Consider the following 21,829-nt stretch of genomic DNA (forward strand, 5'->3'; position numbering starts at 1 on the left):
TTTCCCCTAGAATCCATCAAATTGGATTTGTTGGTGTTTGGCACAGAACGTCACATTTTCATGGAAATGTCTGAAAAAATTTGCAACTTTATGTTACTCTGAGCTTAAGAGATGACACCAACGAGTAAGGGAAGCAAGAAGGGGTTCAAAGGATAGCTGAAAATTGGTTACTGAAGTAATATTATATAGCTTTTAAACTATTTTAAACAGTTTATGCGAAGGAAAAATTGGGATTACCATTATTTAGATTCATCTGAGGGAATGATATATTTTTTTTCTTTTGAAAGAGTTCAAGAATTGACAATTACGATATTTTGAAGAATATAATGAAAATTATAATATTTTGGAAGATTTTCAAAGGCAAATATGAATTGTAGTCAAAATGGATATGCACGTACCCACTTATAATACCCTTATATGTGTTTTGCTATCCTACTTGATATCTCCAACAAGGAAGAGAGGTGGATAGCCATCCTCTAGAATGTGAATAGAAAATAAAGATAGCTGAAAATATTATATCTAGCACCCTACCTTCTAGTTATATATATGACTGAAAAAAAAAAATTGTTACACATTGATATGCCAGAATAGATCTTCTCTAAATCTCTAATATTAAGAGAGTTTTTTGAATGATTAATTTTACTTGCATCAGTGAGGTGATATCCACGAAACAAAGTAGACATAGACATCAATTCTTTCTTCTTCTTTGCAGATGTTATTTGTTCTGATGTACAAAATGCACTATATGCAACTGAGTCTCCTCTAATTTTATACAGAAGCAGACACTTCTTCTGAATTAGATCCACACTGGTTCAATCCTAAGAGAATGTTGATCACGAATAGGAATTGGCTCAATGCTCTTATCCTCCATACAGTATGCTGCTATCGCATGCGGGCCGCTTAAATCGATCAATTTCCTTGTAAAATAGATGCAATTCTGTTGAATCTTTGATTTACCGACAGCCTTAACCGACACTGACCGGACTACGCCGATAAACAGAGCTCGATCACCCAAGCTCTTCACAGGGATCCAAGCATCTTTAACGAGCTTGGACACACGAAAGCTGATATCTTTCTCCAAACCGCTATAGTCTCTTGAGACGACCAAGAGTTCACCATTTGATTCCACTAGGTACCTCTTCACACGTACAACCGTGTCATCTGGCCTAACCAAGGGACATTTCTTTGGATGCAACACTGCAGCAAACGTTGCATGAGGAAATCTAGCAAGATTATATGCTGTTAGCATTCCATTGTAGTCCAAAACATGCAGCTTCCGGTTGTAGAACGCTATGTCTTCAACCACAAAGTTTGCATGGAGAGCAAACCATCGATCACCTCTTGGTTGGCAAAATGCAATCGTTTGCTGTTGGCCCATGACCGCGACGATGCAATCCTCCGACGTCGGTGGCGATGAGAGCACCACCTTGGTGACATAACCTATCGATCCGTCTGCGAACTTCGCACCGTAATGAAACCGCGACAAGAGACTAGAAGGAAGATTGAACTGCTCATTGGAGAAGAGATTTAGCAGCGTTATGCTGAATTCCTTATCAGAGACCATGACCATCCATCCGTCTGAATACCCGCAGCAGCGGCTGCCTCGGAAGGCGCGGGGGAGCTTGATGTCGGCGAAGTTGCGCTGCGAAAGGCTAAAGAAACCGAGGTCTTCCATATTGGTTGGACGTGGACGTAGCAGAAGTAGATGGCCGACCTCTTTGTCTCCATTGCTGCAGGCCTCCATGTCTTCCTCTTTGCTGCTTACAGCGAGAGGAGAAGGGAGAGTAAATAATAGAGAAGTAGTAATTAATCCGATAAAAATCCGAACTTTACTAAAGTTGTGAACTTCACGTACTGGTCGAGCGGTCGTTGAAGTCGTCGACTTCCTATAGGACACCGCATTGGTTGGGAGTCTAGATTTGGAAAAGCCGTCTCCATCACTGGGTCAATAGCGTTGAGAAATATAGTGGCAATAATTAGATTGATGGGCTCCACCAATAACCTATGTCATTGTCATGGTAACTGGAATCCGAGTTAGTTTAGGCATTTCATCAAACAGCTGCAGCTCACTAAGTAGAGATATGGGCTAGAGCCAGCAGACGAACAGGGAGGGAGAGAGAGATATATACCTTTTATATTTCTCATACTTCCTCGTGTTTGGCTTGGACTCTCCTTTCTTGGACGATCGGCGGATTCTCGAAATATATCCCGGATGTAATTGACGACTTGGAATTTTGGGAAGATATTTTTATTTATTTCTAATAGTATCTAAAATCACTATATGGAATACATAGGATTTAAAGAGAAGATACTCTATTTCAAGAATATAGAAGACAGAGATGCGATAAATTTTCATAGACATCCATTTCTTTTAAGGGGCCTTCTAGCGACTAATATGTAGCTAGAAGTCCAAGAAGGTTTAGGGTTACCAATTCTGGTTGCAGAGGTCTCCTATCTGCCTATCTGTAGTCCTACCAAGTGTTCTTCTTCCATGGTGCAAACCATAACGTATGCCAAGTTAGGAAGAGTGAGTATACTTAATAGTTGGGTGTCTAGATCGATCCAAATTTAATGATATAGGACGCCACGCGCACCTTCTGTGTAACGCCTTCTTTTCGCTCGATGAAATGCCTAACTGAAATAAGGAGATGTGAACCTGGGTTGTCGTTTCTTGGGATCTTGATACAAAAGGTCTCTATAAGCTGACGCCGATTTTTGCGTGTTTGGAAGCGAGCTTCTTTATCTGGAACCTGTTTGAGATCTATCACTTTTTATGCAGACGAAGCCATCAAAGATCCATCACAAGTCTTAGAAGAGTCGAGGAGATTGAGGCAACAAAAAAGGTATGCAATTCTATGTGCACGGTGTTACATTAGCCCCAACTGCAAACCATTTAATCTTAAGCTCAAGAGAAACCAATTTAAATGTTTTAGGCATTGCACTATCTAGAAGTGTGTTTATCTGCGAAGAGCATGTTGGCTTCTGATAGTTGAAGGGATTCTTATGAAATTCCTATGTTCATAATTTAGACCTTATTTGTCTGTATTCTTTTGGAAAGAAAAAGAAAATCTCCAGTTACAGATAGCAGTCTCTGTATTTCTTTTTTTCACATCATGAATGCCCTAATCGGCAGCGCCACCGTTTTATGTTCTTGAGTTGCTCTTTATAGGCCTCCTAACTCAAAAATTTGTCACTCTTTAATGTCTCTAAATCTGTTCCAATCTTATTATCCTTATGTACTTCCTATGCATGATCTTATACTATTCATGATAGATAAATTTGGAGATGGAGTCAAATGAGATTGCTTCTAATACCAGTCTTGCAATTCTGCAAAGAAGCCGGGGCAGATGTAAAATCAGAAAATATATTTGTGTCTCAGTGTCAATGTAGATCTAGAAGATTTATCTAGGATACACTTAGTTAGGAAATTTATATTTTCATAAATAAACACTAGTAGAAGATTGTGATGTAATTCTCCATCTATGAAAAAGATGATGGTTTCTTGTTTTCCACAAGTTACTTATTGCCTTTTCTACAATATTTATACTGGCATCCAATATATTTCTGTTAGAATAAAATTGCACTCTAGATGTCAATTATTGCTCCCACTCATACAAATTCTGATTCCCTGGGCTCCGCAGCACTTGTCTGGTGGATGTTGCTATCTGAGATATTCTTCGCAATCTTTATCTCTAGAAAGCTATCATCATCAACATATGCTTCTACCCTTTTCCAATTTGTATTTTCTGGCAGCTCAAGGCGCCTGACATATCCCTGCTCCCACCATCGGCCAGTCCTCCAATCCCTTGCATCAGATTCTTGGCCCCTCCACTGTCCACTGATATCTATCACCTTGCATCTGTCACCACTTACCTCTATGTCACATTTTCTTGTACCTACAGAAATGCCCAACTGAGAAGATAAATTCTCTATTACAAGGTCAATCTCATAGTGGAGGAATTCTTCTTTCTTCTTATTAGCCATTAGTTCATCTGATCTAAACATAACTAGTAAAAAATAAATCATTGATGTTTATCTTGCAGATGCATATGTTTAAGCACCTAGTGGTAGTAGAGAAGTAGCAGCATATATGTAAGAACTTCGGAGAAGGAAGAAAGAAAGTAGATGTGTTCAATTAAAAGGCCTTTTAACTCAATGGACAGATATTACCTGGCAGTTGAGCTCTCAGGACATAGTCAGAATTTGTTTCAAACCATTCAACACTTGTTTTGGAGCCACTGCGAAGCCCGGAGAGCAGAACATCTGATTCAAACTCCCACAGAGGGAAAGCATCAGCTGGATCAAAGAATTTTCCGAACAACATCGGGCTAAAGAGTGAGCCCTCCCCTAAGACCTTTCGAGCAGCATCTCCGCCATGGGCCATTAGCAAGTCGAACGCAGCTTCTGTCAGAGACACACGCCATTTCTGTGAATTCAGATCGCCTAATCGAACCTCGAGCGCCCTTCGGGGCGGCATTGCCGTTCAATGGCGTTGGAGATGGCTGCATGATTCTTCTTTATAGGGGTGAGGTTGCCTTTCAAAAAGTAGAGTACATATTCCATTTGGATTGCTTCAGAGTATATATCTCTCCAAGTGGAGAAATCCATGTTGATGACCTCACATATGCTGGTCCCACAACAATTATAGATCAAGTGAATTGCAGTCATCTGATCTTCGATTCTAGTGGCCCAAATCAAGAAATTGGAGAAGAAAGTTTAACAGCTTCCATATCTTTGACAACCAGCAGTATGAATTTCATATATTCATACTCTAGAAATTTTTGACAGTGTGTGGACTTAAACCCTGACACTTTCAAGAAGTTTCTTCAATCTGGTAATTGTCTATAACTCTATCTATCATGTGCGGCTAACAGTATATGTGATGAGCAATCTAAAGTAGAGGTCTTGACTATCTTGTAGTTGCCTTGTGGTCCTGTACAAATCATTTGATTCGACTCTTTAGCTTATTCTGATAATTATGCTTCATTGTTAGTCAAATTGCTTAAGTCTATGTAGATCCAGCTTCAGACTGCATATCATTGTTTAGAATCCAAATATAATCATTTTTGTAACTAAAACTTTGAAGTGCGTGCTGTAAAATCTCCAAGGTAAATGAATAGAGAAAGGCTTCATCATTTGCCTAAATTCACTAATTTCTCTTGTGTATCTTGAAATCTAGGAACCTAGAGTTGTCCTTTAATCCTTTGATGCATTTTTGTAGATTTGTACGAGAAAATGTACGTAGAGGGATTACTTTGACTTATTCTTGGTCAAAAGCTGTCGAGATTTATTCTTTGAGTAATGATTCGATACTAACCAATTAGTAATTAAAAATATTTTTCATTCCTTAATAAATTAAGAGGTATATAAGTCATTTTACATATGTGACTAGATTAACCGGTATGTAAATTCTAATTTAAGTATTTTCTTATTGCTTATCCTTATAACCGTTTTCTTAATAATAGTAGAACATGTGGAGAAAATTATACATGACTTTTGAGTATTTAAAATTCAACTCAAAATTTTAAAAAATAAATTATTTTAAGTGGAAAATTTAAGTTTAAACATGAGGACCAATATATCCTAATTAAACTCAAAATAGATGGCTAAGAGAGAAAAATAAAATAAGACTACTTAAACCTTCCAATTAAAATGGTGATCGGTACTTCTGGTTAATTTTATCTAATATTATTTAATTTTAACCATCGAATTAGAAGAGAAAAATTAATAGTTCTTATTAAATTATTTTTCTTGTTCTTTTGGGTGGCACCAACTTCCCAGTTTTGAGAAAACTTTTGATGAGATCTTTACCACCTGTAGAGATTGTTGGTCTATAGGAATTTTCTTCTTATAGACCTCTCAGAATTTTCTGAGAATAAGTTTTGAGAAGGATATTGGTGAAACTTAGTTTTCCCAGCTAAATTTCATTACAAGCATGAATATTGTAAGGTTATAGGTCATTGAGTCAGAAGGATCATTATATAATTAGAGAGTAGTAAATTTGTCAGTTATTCCATAGGGAGGAGAAATGATGCATAGATCTTGGTGCGGTGAGTCTGAGTGTATCTTCTATTGAAGATCCTCTTTATTACATTTCCTTCATAATTTCTACTATAACATCCTAGCTCTCTTGAAGATCTTTGTAGTGTTTACAGCATGAGTTTTGTTTATACAACTTAATTTGATTCAAGGAAAACAATATAAGTATAGTGACAAGCATTATTAACTAATAAAATTAGTAATATATATCATAATATGTAAAATAAATGAGAATCGCAATATAAAAATAGCATCTCTAGTAATATAATAACCATCACCTTCATCTAATCTTTAGTTACTGCAACAGAAATTATAACCTCATGGATTACATTCTCCTGAGAATAAAATTGGTGAGTTTTCTCTCAAGATATGTATCCTAAGAATGATTATATTATATTTTATCATCCGAAAAATAAAAGTTTGAGTATCTATAAACACCCAAAAGAAAGTTAAAAGTTTAACTTTGGATATGTAACTTTACTATCTCTTAATATGCCTGAATAATTAGATGATATGATTTGTATAGAGGAAAGTATCTGCAACTCAAATGTCTAGATGTAAATACTTACTATTGCCCAGCAAAATTTACTTAAAACTCTCACTAGTTTAGCCAGCCAAGTAAATCTTTGGATTAAATCTCATCACTTTAATACCCACCTTCTTAGGATCAACTTTTTTTTTATTAATATGATTCGCTTTTTTTTTTAAGATATGCTTGATCTTACCATGCTTTGCCTCCACCTCATGAGAAGGAATCCAAGCAAAAGTAAAAGCAAGTTCAAGGCAAAGCAGAGATCAAAAGCATCTTCACACAGCTAAGCTCTCTAGACCTTTCACCATTGCATTTCAATATTTATTGCTCTTCTTTTCCTTATGTTCACACTAACTAAGTTTTTCTCTCATATCAAAAGCATAAAGTCCTAGAATTACTCATCTTTATCCTCTTCACCACCAAAATCATGGCGAGGGTAGAAGCTGTGATCATCTGCCTCTTAATAGTGATCATGGATGCAGTTGCAGGTATACTTGGAATCGAAGCCGAGGCAGCTCAAAACAAGGTACTAGCTTTGCTGCACAATAGAATTGTTAAAGAACTGGAATGTAACACGACTCCTTGCTGATGTTTTTTATGCTTGAATTCCTATAGGGAAAGCACTTAAGGGTGTTTTTCATTGAGTGCAGAGAGCCAGTTCATCAGGCCTACAGGCTCGGGCTCGCAGCCGCCACCCTCCTCGCATTGGCTCATGCCATCGCCAACATGCTTGGCGGCTGTACATGTGTCTGTTCCAGGGCAGAATTCATCCATTCATCAGCAAACAAGCTAATGGCTGTGGCTACCTTAGCTCTCTCATGGTAAGAACCAAACCTGCAAGTCTTCCACTAAAAGAAGCATCATAGTTTTCAACTATTCCTATAGCTGAACATCATAAAAAGGTTATGTAATATCTACAAATCCTTGGTTTCTGATTACCTTACTCTTTGCTCCAGAAAAATTAAAAAAAGAAGATAGAAAGGTATCTTTCAATTGATTGATTACTGCTTCTAATAGACTAACTTTAGGTGTTTGTCAAATGTGATCAGGATTGTTGTGATAGTGGGATTCACCTTATTGATCATAGGGGCATTGTCGAATTCAAAGTCGAGAGCATCTTGCGGGTTTGAGCATCGCAATTTTCTTAAGATTGGCGGGATCTTGTGCTTTGTTCATGGACTGTTCTGTCTCATGTATTTTGTCTCTGCAACTGCCACAAAGAGGGAAGAAGGAAAGGCTTGAGAGGACATTAGATCTCTTGGTGTGCTTCTCTAATCAACTAGATTTTGAGTAAAATCTCCCTGAAATGGATTGTGTTTGGTTTTCCCTATTGCAAAACAATTTAGTTACCCAAGTTCCTTTTTTTTTTTTCTCTCTCTCTCTCTCTCTCTCTCTCTCTCGAGTATGTTTTCGGGATGGATATTGAAATCCAGAATTAGTAAGCACTTCTATCCAAATATAAATTTCTTGAACATATAAATTTTATATGATCTAGACTAATTGACAAGCATATATCTATGATCACAAGAAATGATCAAGCATAAAACGTTGATCACGTCAGCGTCTTACATGTAAGAAAAAGACGATCGTATTTCAAATGTCAAATAAATCTAATATTTTACTAACTTTTAAAGTGAAATATATGTCTTTTGGTATTAAGTTTGAAGAGTAATATATTTTGGTTAAAAAAGTTTAATAGAGAGCTAGTTTGGAAACTCCTTAATTGGCTTGTATTTAGGTTCGTGCAGAAAGTATAACATCTTCATATTGAATGATTTCACAATATGTTCGTTTATGCACGCATTATGTACTTTTTTATGTACAATAAGTTTATTTTGCAAACAATAACTAATATGATTAATGGAATTAATTTACAAATTATTCTCTTCATAATTCGTATATAAAAATAAGCGATTAATACATTTTTTTTACAAATACCTCCTCCTCCCCTACATAACGAAGATAATTGTAAAATCAATATCACTTTATGATAAGGGGTTATCTGCAAAACAACCAAGGACCTAACTTCGCTCCGGCAGCTAGGGGTGTAAACAAGCCGAGCTTGAGCGAGCCGGCTAAGGCTCGGCTCAAAATTAATTTCGAGTCTTAGAATTGGGCTCAGGTTTGGTTCAGTTCAACTCGAGCCGAGCCGTGCCAGACCGAGCTTAAGCCTGAAATGAGCCTATCATTAAGTCTCATTCAAGCCAAGCCAAATCAAGTCGGACCAAGCCAAATTGAGTCTAAGCCAAGCCAAAGAAGGAGGAGGAGGCTGCTTGCCACTGCCAAACAAGAGGAGGAGGAGGAGGAGGAGGAGGAGGAGGAGGAGGCATACCATGGCGAAAGACGAAGCGGCATCGGTGCACCAAAGCGGAGGATAAGGCGACACCTTTTTATAACGAGCCTAGAGCAACCTCTAGCTCAGGCTCAGCTTGAGATTGAGCTTGACAGCCCTAACCGCCGCTTCATCGCTACTTTCCAATCCAACGTTGATTGCTCCGCTATTACAAGATGAGCAGTAAGGCCGGGCTCCAATTCCCTGTCGGAAGGATCGCGCGATTCCTCAAGGACGGCAAGTACGCCGACCGCATCGGCTCCGGAGCTCCGGTGTACCTCCCTGCCATCCTCGAGTGCCTCGCCTCCGAGGTATTGATCCTCCCTTATGAACATTCTTCTTTCACTCGTGTTTTGATCTTTGTAGTATCTTCCCATTGGAAGTTCTTTGCGTTTTCATATCCGGTAATTGTTGGGCCCGTTCTTGATGCACCCAATTTTGTGAATTGGCCTTCTTCTTGGCTTCAATTCATCTGGATTTCTTGCTTGTGAACTCTTTTTAGTTGTCACTTCACTTTAGCTTCTTCTCTTTGATTTGTTCTTCGTATTTCTCTGTTCTACCTCTGCTGTCTTCGTTATCGATCTTGGTATCAATGTTGGTTTTATTCATCGTTTTCGTCAATTGGGTTACGTTTGTATCGGAATTCTTTAAAAAAAAATTGTTTCTTTTTGTCTCGTTTCTATTGATAAATGAATATAGTGGAGTTGGCATCACCCAGAATTTAGCTAATAATTACTGCTATAAAATTAGTGGATAGAGGAGTTACAGTTCGTTGCATATCATTTGTTTAATCCAATTTGAGTTCTCTTGCTGGTATGCATATTATTTGCACTAGTATTTATATTTGCAAACAAGAGATGAATACAAACTAGGATTATTTTTGGCATGTATATCTCTCTAAAGTCCCTATTTTATGTATATATTCCTCTAAAATTGGTATACATATGAGTTATATATTTTGGCATATTACTTAACCTCTCTTTGCTTCATTTTGTATCAATTTAACTACCTTCTTTGTATGAGTAATATGAAACTAATGACACTATTAAAAAACAATTAAAATTACTAAATACTCATATATTTTTGTTAGACAATAATTCTTCTCCTTCTCCTCTCCTCCTAGGGAGGAGGGGAAATGTTTTTCCCTTTCATGTCAAAGTATTTCGGCTAGGAAGAGGGGAAAGATTTTTCCCCTTCATGGCAAGATATTTCCCAACTCCTCTTTCCCTTTCTTACTCCCTCTCATTCTTCTTTCTCCCTCTCCTTGTTTTGTTTGACCAAGGTTATCGTAGTTGGGGCCACAACCATGGCGGTGGAGGCCATAGTTGTTGCAGACAAAGTCGCTAAAAACATGGCCATTTAGGTCACGATCCCCTTTCTTCCCCCTCCCTTCGTCATCTTCCTCTCTCCTCCTCTCTTTTTCTTTCCCCTTTTCTCCACTTTTGTATCACATTCCTCCTAGTTAGTGACTTCACATTCTCCTAGAAGCTTGCTCTGCCACCGCCTCTCAATCATTCATTTGTTCGTCGTTGTCGCCTCCACTACCACATGTTGCAACCTTCCTCTCTCTCTCCTCACCAGTGAGGGTGACGGCCACGGTTGGGGACCGTCGAGTCACATAGTCCTCTTAGTGGTGGTTATTTTATCTTTTGGCTGATTGTAGCTACATAGCTTCAAGATTTGTTCGAGATTGAAAAGAAGCTTAAACTAGCTTGTCCGCTATATTTGAATGCATTGGGTATGCTTTATTTAGATCTTGTGTGCCCCTAGGGTTCGATGCTTATTTTTTTTTAGTGTCGATTGAGGGGCTCTTCAAAATATTTCTCATTTACTTTGTTTATCAAGCTTTAATAGATAATTGGGTTTAATGAAATTATCTGTCTATGGATCTTCTTAAAAAAAAATACACATTAGAGTCTATTATTACAAAATAAAAATTCAAATACAATTAAATTGTAAAAGCCCCCCTTCTATTTATACTTGATTAACGGTGAGTTGAAACTCATTCTTAGTTTATGATAATAGAGAGATATTTTAGGCTATAAAAGTTAAGAAAGGTTGGGAATACAGATGTTCAATTATTTTTAGTAGTTGAAGGCATTAAAACCGGTAATTCAGATGAAAATTTTAATAATATCACACTATAATAATACAAAATGAAGTAAAGGAGAAAAGTGTGAAAAATATAAACTCTAGAAAATGAGTCTACCAAAAAAATAAAGAAATACACAAATACAGAGTAATAAACTTAAGCAATTATAAATACACGATAATTTACGAAAGAAAACCCTAAAGTTAAATCAACCACTAATATCAAATAGACATTTATAAACCACTCATCGATTCACACAACTCTAATTGTAACAATTTTGCACACTCTAACTTGCGATATGGTGTTTTCCATGATCGATTTCACCATAATATATATATATTCATGATCGATTTCACCCTCGTTAATCTTTGAGATTAATTTTATTATCGGAGTGACATTCGAGACGAAATCCCCAAGATGTGAAGTAAATATATTGTGCAAAGTCTGTTTAGTGCCTCCTAATATATATTCAAAAGCCTCCTAAGGATAATAAATAAGAAACTCTAGAGTCAGGTCAAAAGTCTTATATATATATATATCAGCCATAAAAGTATCAAAACTATCCCCTCACAACACTATCCCCTCACAAGTCACAACAGATATTTTACGTAAAAAAAACCTTAGGCAATTACAAATACAAGATATTTTACGTAAAAAAAACCCCTAAAGTTGAGGTGACCTCATGGTTGCATTTACAATTTAATTATATTTATTTTTTCAATTTATAATAATAAATTTTAATGTGCATTACAAATATAAATTATATGTATTTTAATATAACAAAATGTGAAAATATATGTACTAAACTTTATATACTAAATTGAAAAACGAAATGCAATTAAATTGCAAAAACTCCTGAATGTCACAAATTCAACAACCTTTAAATCGGATTTATACTTGATTTTTTTTTCTATATTATTCAAATTTTGATATGTAATTATCAAAATTAATATTTAAGTATATATATTACAAGATTCGGAAGAGTATTCACATAAATAAAGAGTATGTATATACCTATTAAAAATATGTATATACCCCTCTAATAAAAAATTTAATTTGGGTTAGATTTTGCCTTCAACTCGCTCTTTTTTTTCATGAATAACCCTCAAATATAACTTCAATTTAATAAATAAAATACAAGAATAATTTTATTATTTTTCGCACATGTTCCTATTCAGCTATGGGTATCATCGTCTTTTTACGGATTAAATGGTTCGGAATTCGGATTTTAAGATTAACATGAAAGGGTATTTACGTAAAAGAGCCTGCGTTTTGAGGCTAAACATGCAAATACGAATTTGGTCTTCGGACTTTCTTTCAAAAACACCCCGAAAAATAACTCTCTCCCAGATGGACGTTTAACCGTCGAAACCCCAAAAAAATGAACGGCTTTGATGGCGATCCGCGTACTCTCTTTCTATTGGCTGAACGCAAATCCTCTCAACTGTGCTCCTATAAATTAAAGAGCGACGAACCAAAGCAAACAACGAAACTTAGTTTCTCCTTTTTTTCCCCCTTTCTCGCCTTCTCCTCCACCGCTTCGAAACCCTAACCCTAGAGTCCGAATTCTGCCATGGCCGGAAGAGGAAAAGCTATCGGCTCCGCTGCGTCGAAGAAGGCGACGTCGAGGAGCAGCAAGGCTGGGCTCCAGTTCCCCGTCGGAAGAATTGCGCGGTTCCTCAAGGCCGGGAAGTACGCCGAGCGCGTCGGTGCTGGAGCTCCGGTCTACCTCGCAGCTGTCCTCGAGTATCTCGCCGCCGAAGTATGGATCTAGAACCCTCTTTCTCGACATCTCTTCCTCTTCTTTGTTTGGGGTATTTTTGTTTGAGATGATGAATAAATTGGACAAATTTCGATCTGAGTTTTGTTTATTCTTTAAATTTTCGATTTGTGGTAATGGGTACGATCTACTGTTCTCTGTTTTTCTGACAAACTTTTTTTATGTAAATTTTCGTCTAGGTTTCAAATTCCTATCACGAATTATTCCTGATTTATAAAATATTGTAACTAAATTCGGTTCATTTGAAAGACGATTTTCTTTTCGCATCTCGTTGTTGTGTATAAAGAAAAGTTCATCGTAATTTATTGGAATTTCTTGATGTTTTAGGTCTTGGAGCTGGCTGGGAACGCAGCAAGAGACAACAAGAAGACGAGGATCGTCCCAAGGCACATCCAGCTCGCGGTTCGGAACGACGAGGAGCTATCCAAGCTTTTGGGGCAGGTCACCATCGCCAACGGAGGTGTGATGCCCAACATCCACAACCTCCTCCTCCCCAAGAAAACCGGCGGCTCTTCCAAGTCTGCCGCCGCTGACGACGATAGCTAGATTCCCAATCCCTCAAATCGCAATTAGGCTGCGATGTAACGATTAATTAGGTCTTCAATCTTCGTGTCCTAGTCGAAACCAATCTGTTGATTTTTATGTTACTGCTTTCATCTTATCAATGGCAATACTTTTTGTGTATAATTCTTGGTCTCTCTCTCTCTCTCTCTCTCTCGTTTCCATTGTTAACCTTGTGGTTAATGTGATTGCACACAAAAGCCATTGTATATGAACGAGAGTGTTATAATTTGTGTATGATTATAACCAGGTATGTGAGCTTTAGATAATCTTGCAAATAAAGTAGATGCTTGGTGTCCAATGAAGTCACTTAAAATGCTTGAAAAAAATAGAACATAGTTGTAAAGGCTCAAAATAATTAATAGCTCATGAAAGGCAGATGAGATTTATAAGGCCCAAAGGTTCTGTGTGATATTTTACTTCCCATGCCTAGAAGTAACAAAAGAATGATGAACACTATCAATCTAATATTCTTTGCACAAAGAAGGTCTTTTAAAACACCTTCCAATGTAAGTGAACCTCACCAGAAACATTTGGCACTCTTTCTCAGAGGAAGCTGACGATATGCCGGCCGCCGCTGCCGATGATATTGTTCGTAGGTGACACTTCCACAGCCTTTGAAATGAGTAGTGAGTTCCTGTCCGATTTGTTTCACTGCTTTTGCAACCCTGAAAACATGCAACAAGATATCATGGAACATTCAGAGTAGGAGGTTCTAAGTTCACCTATAATTTCTAATGGATATGGGAGCCCATTACCCGAAAAGGGAGAAATTGGAGTTCAAAATAATTTTGTATGAAATTTTCCTTTCAGTAAATCAAACAAGATTAGATAAAAAGCAATTGTGCAAAAATTCCTATAGAATAATAGTTAAATAGGATGATACAGAAATTAAGGTAGAAAAAGAACAAGTACCTTCATCTAAAGTTAAGTCTCGTCATCAGAGCTTGAATTATCTACCCTTCGATCCCTAATTGCTGGAAATAGATGCTGTCGATGATCTGAAAAGGGTGATGATGCTGATGTTTGTCTATTTCTTGGCTTTCTCACTATCGTCTTTGGTGATTCTCTCACTTCTCTGCATGCCTTATCCAACATTGCAAGAAAGTCCCTTACTATTACAAACAAACGCAGGCCCTCATCTTTTCCTGCAGTTCCATGGAAATAATCAACAGTGCTCCTTACCAAGGATGTTACTCTTTTCTCTTCCTCAATCAAGTAAGCAACATCCGCCTCAGCTTGCTCTACGAAACCCTTAAGCGAGTGATGAAACCCACTGTCCTCCTCCATACTTTTCATGCTTGTATTCAGGAACTCTTTTGTCTTCCTGATCCTATGGCCAAGATTTGTGGTTGTACTTGTTAAGGCATCAGCGTCAAGACCTGCCGCCTTCTTGACATTCTCAAGTTCATCTCCTAGACTTGAAACAACTCTAAGCCCAAGTTTGCGATAATGGTCTTCAGTCTCTTGGGCAGAATCATCTGTGAGATCATCAGAATTCATGCTAGAAATGCTACCACTTTGTTCCTTTGTGTTACGTGCAGCACGAACACCTTCGGAACGGACTATCTCTTGAACAACAAAATGCAATAATGTTGTCTTTCCATCAGTCCCTTTTACGTCCGCCAACTTCAGCAGTGTGTCTAGCTTGAATGCCTGCGCTCCTCCACGAAAGGTACCATCATTCATGCGATTACCGGTTTTAAGAACAGCTTCTAAGAGCTTTAGGAAAAGCCGACTACTTCTGAGCTCCTTGCAAGCCATCTGCAAAAATAGGATAATCATGTACTAGTAGATTCTAGTAAATTCATGAGTACTGATACAATTTAGATGAAACTGTCACTTTTTTTGGGTGTTTAACTTGTTTTTTATTATTTCTCAACCCAAACTAATGGGACCATTAATCATGTATACATGTTTCCCAAGTTTCATAATTTCTGTAAGATGAACAAGAAGAATATGAATAAAATCTTCAGCTTAAAAAAATTAACTCAAAACTAAACCAACATTTGACATGCCATCTTACCTCTAATGTTGAAAATGACTGCTTCACACTTGCAGCTTCCTCAGGCAGAAGAGTCATGAAAAGCAATGCATCTAGCCGTTGATAAATGTATGGAATATCAATCAAGACCTTTAAGAACTGCTCTGCTGGGCCAAGTTGGGAAATATCACCACTGTATAGTCTAAGTTTCAGCTCTTCATCAGTTGTAGGAACCATTTTTAATAATATCTGAAGTAATTCTGGACGAAGCTCATTTCCTACTTGGAGGAAAAAAAGAGGCATCCATAAGTAACATAAGAAAGCTTCATAAGCAGATTAACAAGAATTTATACATAGGCTTACTATGCACCAAGCAAAACTGCCCAATAACGGCATACACCAAGGTCTGAAAATTGAAAAGTGTCCTTAATAAATCCAAATACCAATTTGCCACATATACTCAATCCTGTAAATTATTCCTCTTGCATTCTAAAATAGAAGAATAATAACCAAATCCCACAAACACTGCTAATTAGTCAATGCATGGAAGACCACAAGAGTCTCATTCTGGCATGCTCCAAGAACATGGCTGAGGGAAAAGAAGAAATCAAAACTTAAATCTCATTTATATAAAATGTGTAAAAGGTGTTCCCAAATATAAATACCAAGAAAATCAAAAGAAGAAATTTATCTAATCATTTTTTTCATTCTCTCTTTATTTTAAATGGTTTTGACTTATTTAGATACAATGATATCCATAAGACAAAGATAACAAAACATAGAATCAATATAAGTTGTTCTGGAATAGAAGATATTGAAGATTTAAGCAGTCCCTACAAAGCATGGATGTAGATATTGGATACAGATATGATACGATACAAATGCGATACGACATATCTTAGAAAATAAAAATATGATATGCTTAGATACGTAGATTAGACATGTATATATTATATATTAGTAAACTTTTGTACTTGAATTTTCTTAACTAAGGAATTATATACAATTTTTGCATATGATAGTTTATATAAGAAGACCTCTAATTTAGCCACCAAAAGAACTACCAGTTGTAACAGAGTTCCAATATATTACGTAGTAGTGTTATTAACTAAGATGTAAGATAAACAAGCAAATTATTATCTATTAATCAGAAAAAATTGACTACTGTAATGTGATTTTCAAATATAGTTTATAAAATAGACAAGTGAGCCCAATCTTTTCAGAAAGAGAAACCTTTAGATCTTAATAAGGAATGAACTCCTTCAATTTGACTCATATCAATAAGAATCTCAAGAGTATCCAAGAAGCATCTAAGAAGATTTTGAAAAAAAATCCACAATATTAATTTATTTTAAAACAAATCCAATACTTTATATCTAATACATATCCAGACATTCGACGAATGTCGTTTTTGAAACGGTGCGGCAAGAATTTGGAAGTATCTATGTTTCCTACAATCGTTTCTTAGAGATTTATGATACATTATTTAGACAACAAAAAACTTGGCCTTGTGCATAGTATGAGAATGAGCTTGCACTTGGTCAGATTAATGTGGGAATTACCTTCCATAACTGCATCACAAACATCTTCTACTTTGACATTTAGTGCCTTCAATGAAATTGCCAAATTCTGTGACTTCTTAGGATCAAGTATTTTAATAAGCTCAGGGGAAGGATCCTTGATTGCCGACTCCTTTCCATTTCTCTTATTTTTATCATTTGAGTTGTAACCAAACAGAGTTTCAATCATTTCCTCGCTGAACCTGTAAGTCACTATTTGTTAGCATATCAAGTTTATAAGTTTATATAGTTCAACAATTCTCTAACTCATACCAAGAAATGAGAAGATAATTCATATCAAGAGGCTTACTGGAATGAACCCGACTTGACGTGATCCCAAACCATGGACTGATCAGGGTTAGCAAGAACTTTATCCCAAAAAAAGGGCTTCAGCTTGGTTTTTTGTGCATTGGAGTCAGTACCTTGGCCAGGAACTGAATTCAATCCAGGTGGAGGCCGCAGTTTTGAAGAATTTGGAATTGCTGGTGGTGGACGAGGAGGTGGAAGAGCAGATTTTGGTGGTGGTGGTGGTGGAGGACCAGGCTTTTGACTGAGTGGCGGAGGTGGTGGAGCAGGAGCCTTTGGAACAGGAGGAATCATTGGTGGAGGTAGAGGTGCATTTGGAGCAGGAGAATTGCTTTCCACGGTCGGTAGCTCAATTGAGGAGTTTGAAGTTACTGAATGAATTTCAATTGCTGGAGCTCCTATGGAAGTCATCTTTAAGGATGGAACATAATCATTTTGGCTAGCTTCTGTCTTTAAAGGCAAAGCTCCAAGCTTATTTATGTCAATTGGACTTCCCTGACTATAAGACTTACGAGAAGAACCTGGTATGATAATACTATCAGATTGAAAATCAAACAAATACTAAAAGAACAAAAGTAAGTCATATTCATACCAGAGAAGTCACTCAAATTAAAACTCAGAAGTGGACTATCATCCTTTTGGCTATTCTCTGTCAAGCTTTTGTTTCTGCAACATCTATACCAACAAACAAAAAGCAACGCCACAATAAATGATGTTCCTGTCAAAGTTAGAACAATAGCAATGACAACTGATCGTTTGCTGCCATCTCGCTTCTTTGATGGTAAAGGTGAAACACTCTCCGGACTGGGCTTAACATGTTTTGGTGGAAAATAGCTGCTCGGGGAAGGGGCTAGGGAAAAACCAGTAGAAGCTGGTGAACTTGCTGGTGCCGGGAGAGAGGAAGGTGCTGGACCATAATTAGGGTGTTGAGCTCCAGGGCCAGGGGATGGAACTGATACAAAATCTGGAGATGGTGCCAATGAGGGGACTGCTGATGAAGGTTGATCAGCCAACCGTCTTTTTAAACCAAGAATTGGTACAAGATACTCTGGCCATTCTTTAGCCAGATCATCCTCTCCAGGAACACGAAATGGGAAATTGACCTATAAATAAGCTTGAGGTAAAGATCAACCTTTCTAAGCAACATTTTCTCAAAGTAAATAAGGTCGTGAAAACAAACTTTTGTGACATTAAAAAACCATTGAACAAGAACAAGTAGGCAACACCAATATAGCATTCGAAACATATACTCTACCGTGTGACATCAATTTTGATTAATTGGTCTTATTTTTTAGTTTTAATTTTTTGGAGAGTGAACTTGATTAGATATAAAAAAATAAAAAAAAAAGATCATAAGCCCCAAGTAAATCTGTCTAATATAAGGAAACGAACACAAGAACCAAAGAAAATTTATTATGGTCTAACATTGTACAAATTTTTATTACCACCAAAAACAGTTCTTCCAAATCAATATGGTGAAACTGCAAAAAATATCAGCTGACATTGTAATGCAGAATTTGATACTTGCTAAGAACAAGGCCATGAAATTGAAAGATAATAAACTCATAAATTTAGCAGACAAATCATGTTGATCTGATATAGCTGAGATATCCTGACTCTATAAAGCAGCATTTGGCTCATAACTGGCTTCAGCACTACAGTTGAATGTAACTCAGCTTTCTAGGAAACCTTAACATACAACTATAGGAGCTATCTATAGGTAAGTCTTTTGAACACTACTCATGAGAATATAGTTTGATAGACTTCGTTGCTATGAAGAAATAATTATTGTTCTAAATGTGGATTGTGAAACGTGAATCATCTTGGGAAATCTTTATTTTTATCAGCTTGTTGTGAAGGGATCACTGATGTCCTGAATTGTCTGTAGGTAGTGAAGTGCCTTTTAATGATGCAGTGAAGTGCCTTTTAATTTTGAAAGGTAGATCTTAACAAGAAATTTAAACAATTATCAGTTTTTTTTTTGTCTCTCAAGCATCATTCTGCAAGAAACCATATTGAATCTAAAATAACACCAGAAAAAGGGGTCTCTAATAGTTGTGATTGCCATTCCATCTCAGTTGTGTTCTTGGATTGCGATTTTGAGATGCTCAAAAAGTAAATAAATCAACTAATACAAGTTTAACTAAAAAGAGACCAAGTACACAGAAGGAAACTAGAAGTTGGAACTGAAGAGCATGTGTGAGATTATCTTAGATATGTTTGTGCTTATTTCTCATAGAAGGTAACGTTAATGTATAATTCACCTACTGTCATTGTAGTAAACTACACAGCTTATTTAAAATAAAGGCCTAGGTAAAACTGTAACTTACATTTCAACCAAGTACTTCCAAAATATGAAAGTGAAAAGGATCCAAAAACGCCACATTAAATCAATAAGATGCTACAAAAGTTATTTATTTATCCCAAAACATTGTGAAAAGAGGACTCCACTCACCAAGTCTTCATCTATTTCTGCCGAAGCTCCCACCTTAGAAGAAGAATCTAAAAAATCCACCTGCCTCCTCGCCGAACCACTGTGCACCAGAAGAAGAAGAAACAAAATCCCAAGCACGAAGATGATGGCCATGAACCCACTTCTGTTCCCATCCATCACCATTTCTTAGATCTATCTTACAACCCAACTCGGCACTTCTCATCTCATCGATCGTTGTCTCGGATTAAGCTCCAAAGTCCACAAAGATATCTACTCGCGTAAAGGAAGGATCTTTTTTTTCCTCGCCAAGAATCCAACAATCTATTGAATCCTTGACGCAATTCCCGAATCCCGCTCTCCAATCATCCCCAAGAAGAGACCTTTAGCAGCAGGGAGAAAACCCCAACTAAGAATCCTCCAATCTACGAAAGATTCTGCCTTCCTTTTGACCAAATAAATCCGCAGTAACTACACTACCGAATGCGTTATAACCAAAAACCCAGAAATTGGATCGAAGAACTCGAAACAATTACAATGCCGAATCTCGATTTCTTCGCTAATTTCCTTGGCCGGTGATAATTTTTGAAACGAAACGGGAAAGGAAATGAAAAAAAGAGAGAGAGAGAGAGAGAGAGAAAGGGACGGCGAACACGGGAATTAAAACGCGTGAGCACTAAGGACGCATCCACCTCATCGATTCGCCTGTCAAGAACATCCACAGCTGTTGGATATCACTCCGACCAATTGTACGTGGCATCTTATTTTTGTTTTCACTATACGAGGCTGTAGAAAATTTATGTAGTCAGAGGCTGCAGATGATCCACTACCTCTTTTATAGATAGGATCCTGTTTTAGTCTTTATTTCACATTACTGGATGAAGTAACCAGTCTTTGTCTGGATTCAAATCTTAAAAACTTATAAAGAAAAAGAACAAAATTTTAAAAAAAAATTAAATATTTTTATGATTAATTCGAGTCTCGTAAACTTTTTATTTAAAAAAAAAAGAATTATTAAAAGAAGGGTTCAGAAAATTCCTCAAATTAGAAGGACTAACAGTTGTAATAAAACCAAATCCACCTCATAAGCTTTATTATATTCTTCGTTTGAAAAATATTCTCCATCAATATCATATTTTAGAATCATCACCCTCCTATTATTCATGATTAAAATAAATCAAGATTTTCTCACATTATACACCAAGTCATGCTTCCTGAATTGATATATATATATATATATAGAGAGAGAGAGAGAGAGAGAGAGAGAGAGAGAGAGAGAGAGAGATTAACTGGGTGATACATAATTAATCCCCACAAATACTCCTCCTATTTCTCTTATTTTTATTGTTTCAACTATTAAATTAGCAAAAATATCATGAAATAAATATTGATGACAGAAATGAGATTTAATGCAAACTGATTATATGTGATGTTGGTCAGATTGAGCATCGTTGTTATGTACGATGTATTTCTAGATGAGAAATATCTTTTTAGAGTTGATAGTTCAACCTTTTCTAATAATTATCTTTTTAAATAAATCAATAGCTCGTTAGGTATAAACTAAAACTAAACAGTGGAGTTACTCATAATTGGCCAACTCTATTCACAACAGTACACTTGGTATAATTCATCATTTTCAAGAGATTTCTCTTATATTCATATTAGTATTCGGACCTTAATATTTGAAGGGAAGTAGTTCATAAAGAGTGTCATAGTCATTTTCTATCTATGTTTTAGAATAGAGTTATTCTTATTCATAATTGTGTGGGTGGTTGTTATATACTAAAATAAATAATATAACTATAATATGGTGTAATCCAAATTGGTTCTAGTAGCTTAGCTTTGCTAGGGTTTTAAACAAAAAAAAAATATATACTCCCTTTTCTCTAAGAGGCTTTCTCCATTATTAGTTTTATTTTTCGTCTCCTGGGCCACTTTGGCTAGGATAAGGAAAGAAGTTTTTTCTCGTATTTTTTTAGACTTCTATTATTTTCATGCTCTCTTTCTCATCTTCTATCTCTTTCGAAAATTTTTCCTTTTTTATTCTCTCTATCTATCACTACTATCACTATTGTCATCGCCCGCTATCATGTTCGTTCTCTTTTTCCTTTTGTTTAATTTTTTTTTTCTCTTTTGTAGAATTTATGATAATGTTTTACACCTTTGTGCTTATTGAATCTTCATGTGGTCTCGATAGAGTTATATGATTTCAA

At 36.5% G+C, this 21,829-nt stretch overlaps 5 protein-coding genes across 6 annotated transcripts; 2 read left to right on the forward strand and 3 right to left on the reverse strand.

The window, feature by feature from the left end:
• Positions 1 to 682: 682 nt before the first annotated feature.
• LOC140796952 (F-box/kelch-repeat protein At1g57790-like) lies at positions 683 to 2,254 on the reverse strand. The gene is made up of 3 exons (XM_073150175.1): positions 2,130 to 2,254; positions 1,856 to 2,022; positions 683 to 1,757 (listed from the first exon to the last, which is right to left on the reverse strand). Exons 2-3 carry the CDS (start codon positions 1,936 to 1,938, stop codon positions 797 to 799), a joined length of 1,044 nt encoding a protein of 347 aa, XP_073006276.1. The 5' UTR covers positions 1,939 to 2,022; positions 2,130 to 2,254; the 3' UTR covers positions 683 to 796.
• Positions 2,255 to 3,464: 1,210 nt separating this feature from the next.
• On the reverse strand, positions 3,465 to 4,477 carry LOC140796953 (22.3 kDa class VI heat shock protein). The gene is made up of 2 exons (XM_073150176.1): positions 4,171 to 4,477; positions 3,465 to 3,896 (listed from the first exon to the last, which is right to left on the reverse strand). Exons 1-2 carry the CDS (start codon positions 4,475 to 4,477, stop codon positions 3,610 to 3,612), a joined length of 594 nt encoding a protein of 197 aa, XP_073006277.1. The 3' UTR covers positions 3,465 to 3,609.
• A 58-nt stretch (positions 4,478 to 4,535) lies between these two features.
• LOC140796954 (protein VASCULATURE COMPLEXITY AND CONNECTIVITY-like) lies at positions 4,536 to 7,925 on the forward strand. 2 transcript variants are annotated; one of them, XM_073150177.1, is made up of 4 exons: positions 4,536 to 4,834; positions 6,749 to 7,097; positions 7,187 to 7,392; positions 7,621 to 7,925. In XM_073150177.1, the coding sequence occupies exons 2-4, from the start codon at positions 6,999 to 7,001 to the stop codon at positions 7,811 to 7,813; spliced, it is 498 nt and encodes a 165-aa protein (XP_073006278.1). In that variant the 5' UTR covers positions 4,536 to 4,834; positions 6,749 to 6,998; the 3' UTR covers positions 7,814 to 7,925. The 2 variants fall into 2 exon arrangements, with proteins under 2 accessions (XP_073006278.1, XP_073006279.1); XM_073150178.1 differs by having other exon boundaries at positions 7,222 to 7,392.
• A 4,551-nt stretch (positions 7,926 to 12,476) lies between these two features.
• Positions 12,477 to 13,462, forward strand: LOC140796229 (probable histone H2A.3). The gene is made up of 2 exons (XM_073149164.1): positions 12,477 to 12,757; positions 13,103 to 13,462. The coding sequence occupies exons 1-2, from the start codon at positions 12,569 to 12,571 to the stop codon at positions 13,319 to 13,321; spliced, it is 408 nt and encodes a 135-aa protein (XP_073005265.1). The 5' UTR covers positions 12,477 to 12,568; the 3' UTR covers positions 13,322 to 13,462.
• A 213-nt stretch (positions 13,463 to 13,675) lies between these two features.
• Positions 13,676 to 20,351, reverse strand: LOC140796228 (formin-like protein 11). Its single transcript, XM_073149163.1, has 7 exons — positions 19,641 to 20,351; positions 17,778 to 18,288; positions 17,190 to 17,706; positions 16,883 to 17,082; positions 15,363 to 15,598; positions 14,252 to 15,100; positions 13,676 to 14,004 (listed from the first exon to the last, which is right to left on the reverse strand). The coding sequence occupies exons 1-6, from the start codon at positions 19,800 to 19,802 to the stop codon at positions 14,264 to 14,266; spliced, it is 2,463 nt and encodes an 820-aa protein (XP_073005264.1). The 5' UTR covers positions 19,803 to 20,351; the 3' UTR covers positions 13,676 to 14,004; positions 14,252 to 14,263.
• Between the last annotated feature and the right edge of the window lie 1,478 nt (positions 20,352 to 21,829).

Source organism: Typha latifolia, chromosome 10 (assembly GCF_019914945.1).
Source record: "Typha latifolia isolate L0001 chromosome 10, TyphaL0001v2, whole genome shotgun sequence".
NCBI lineage: Eukaryota > Viridiplantae > Streptophyta > Magnoliopsida > Poales > Typhaceae > Typha > Typha latifolia.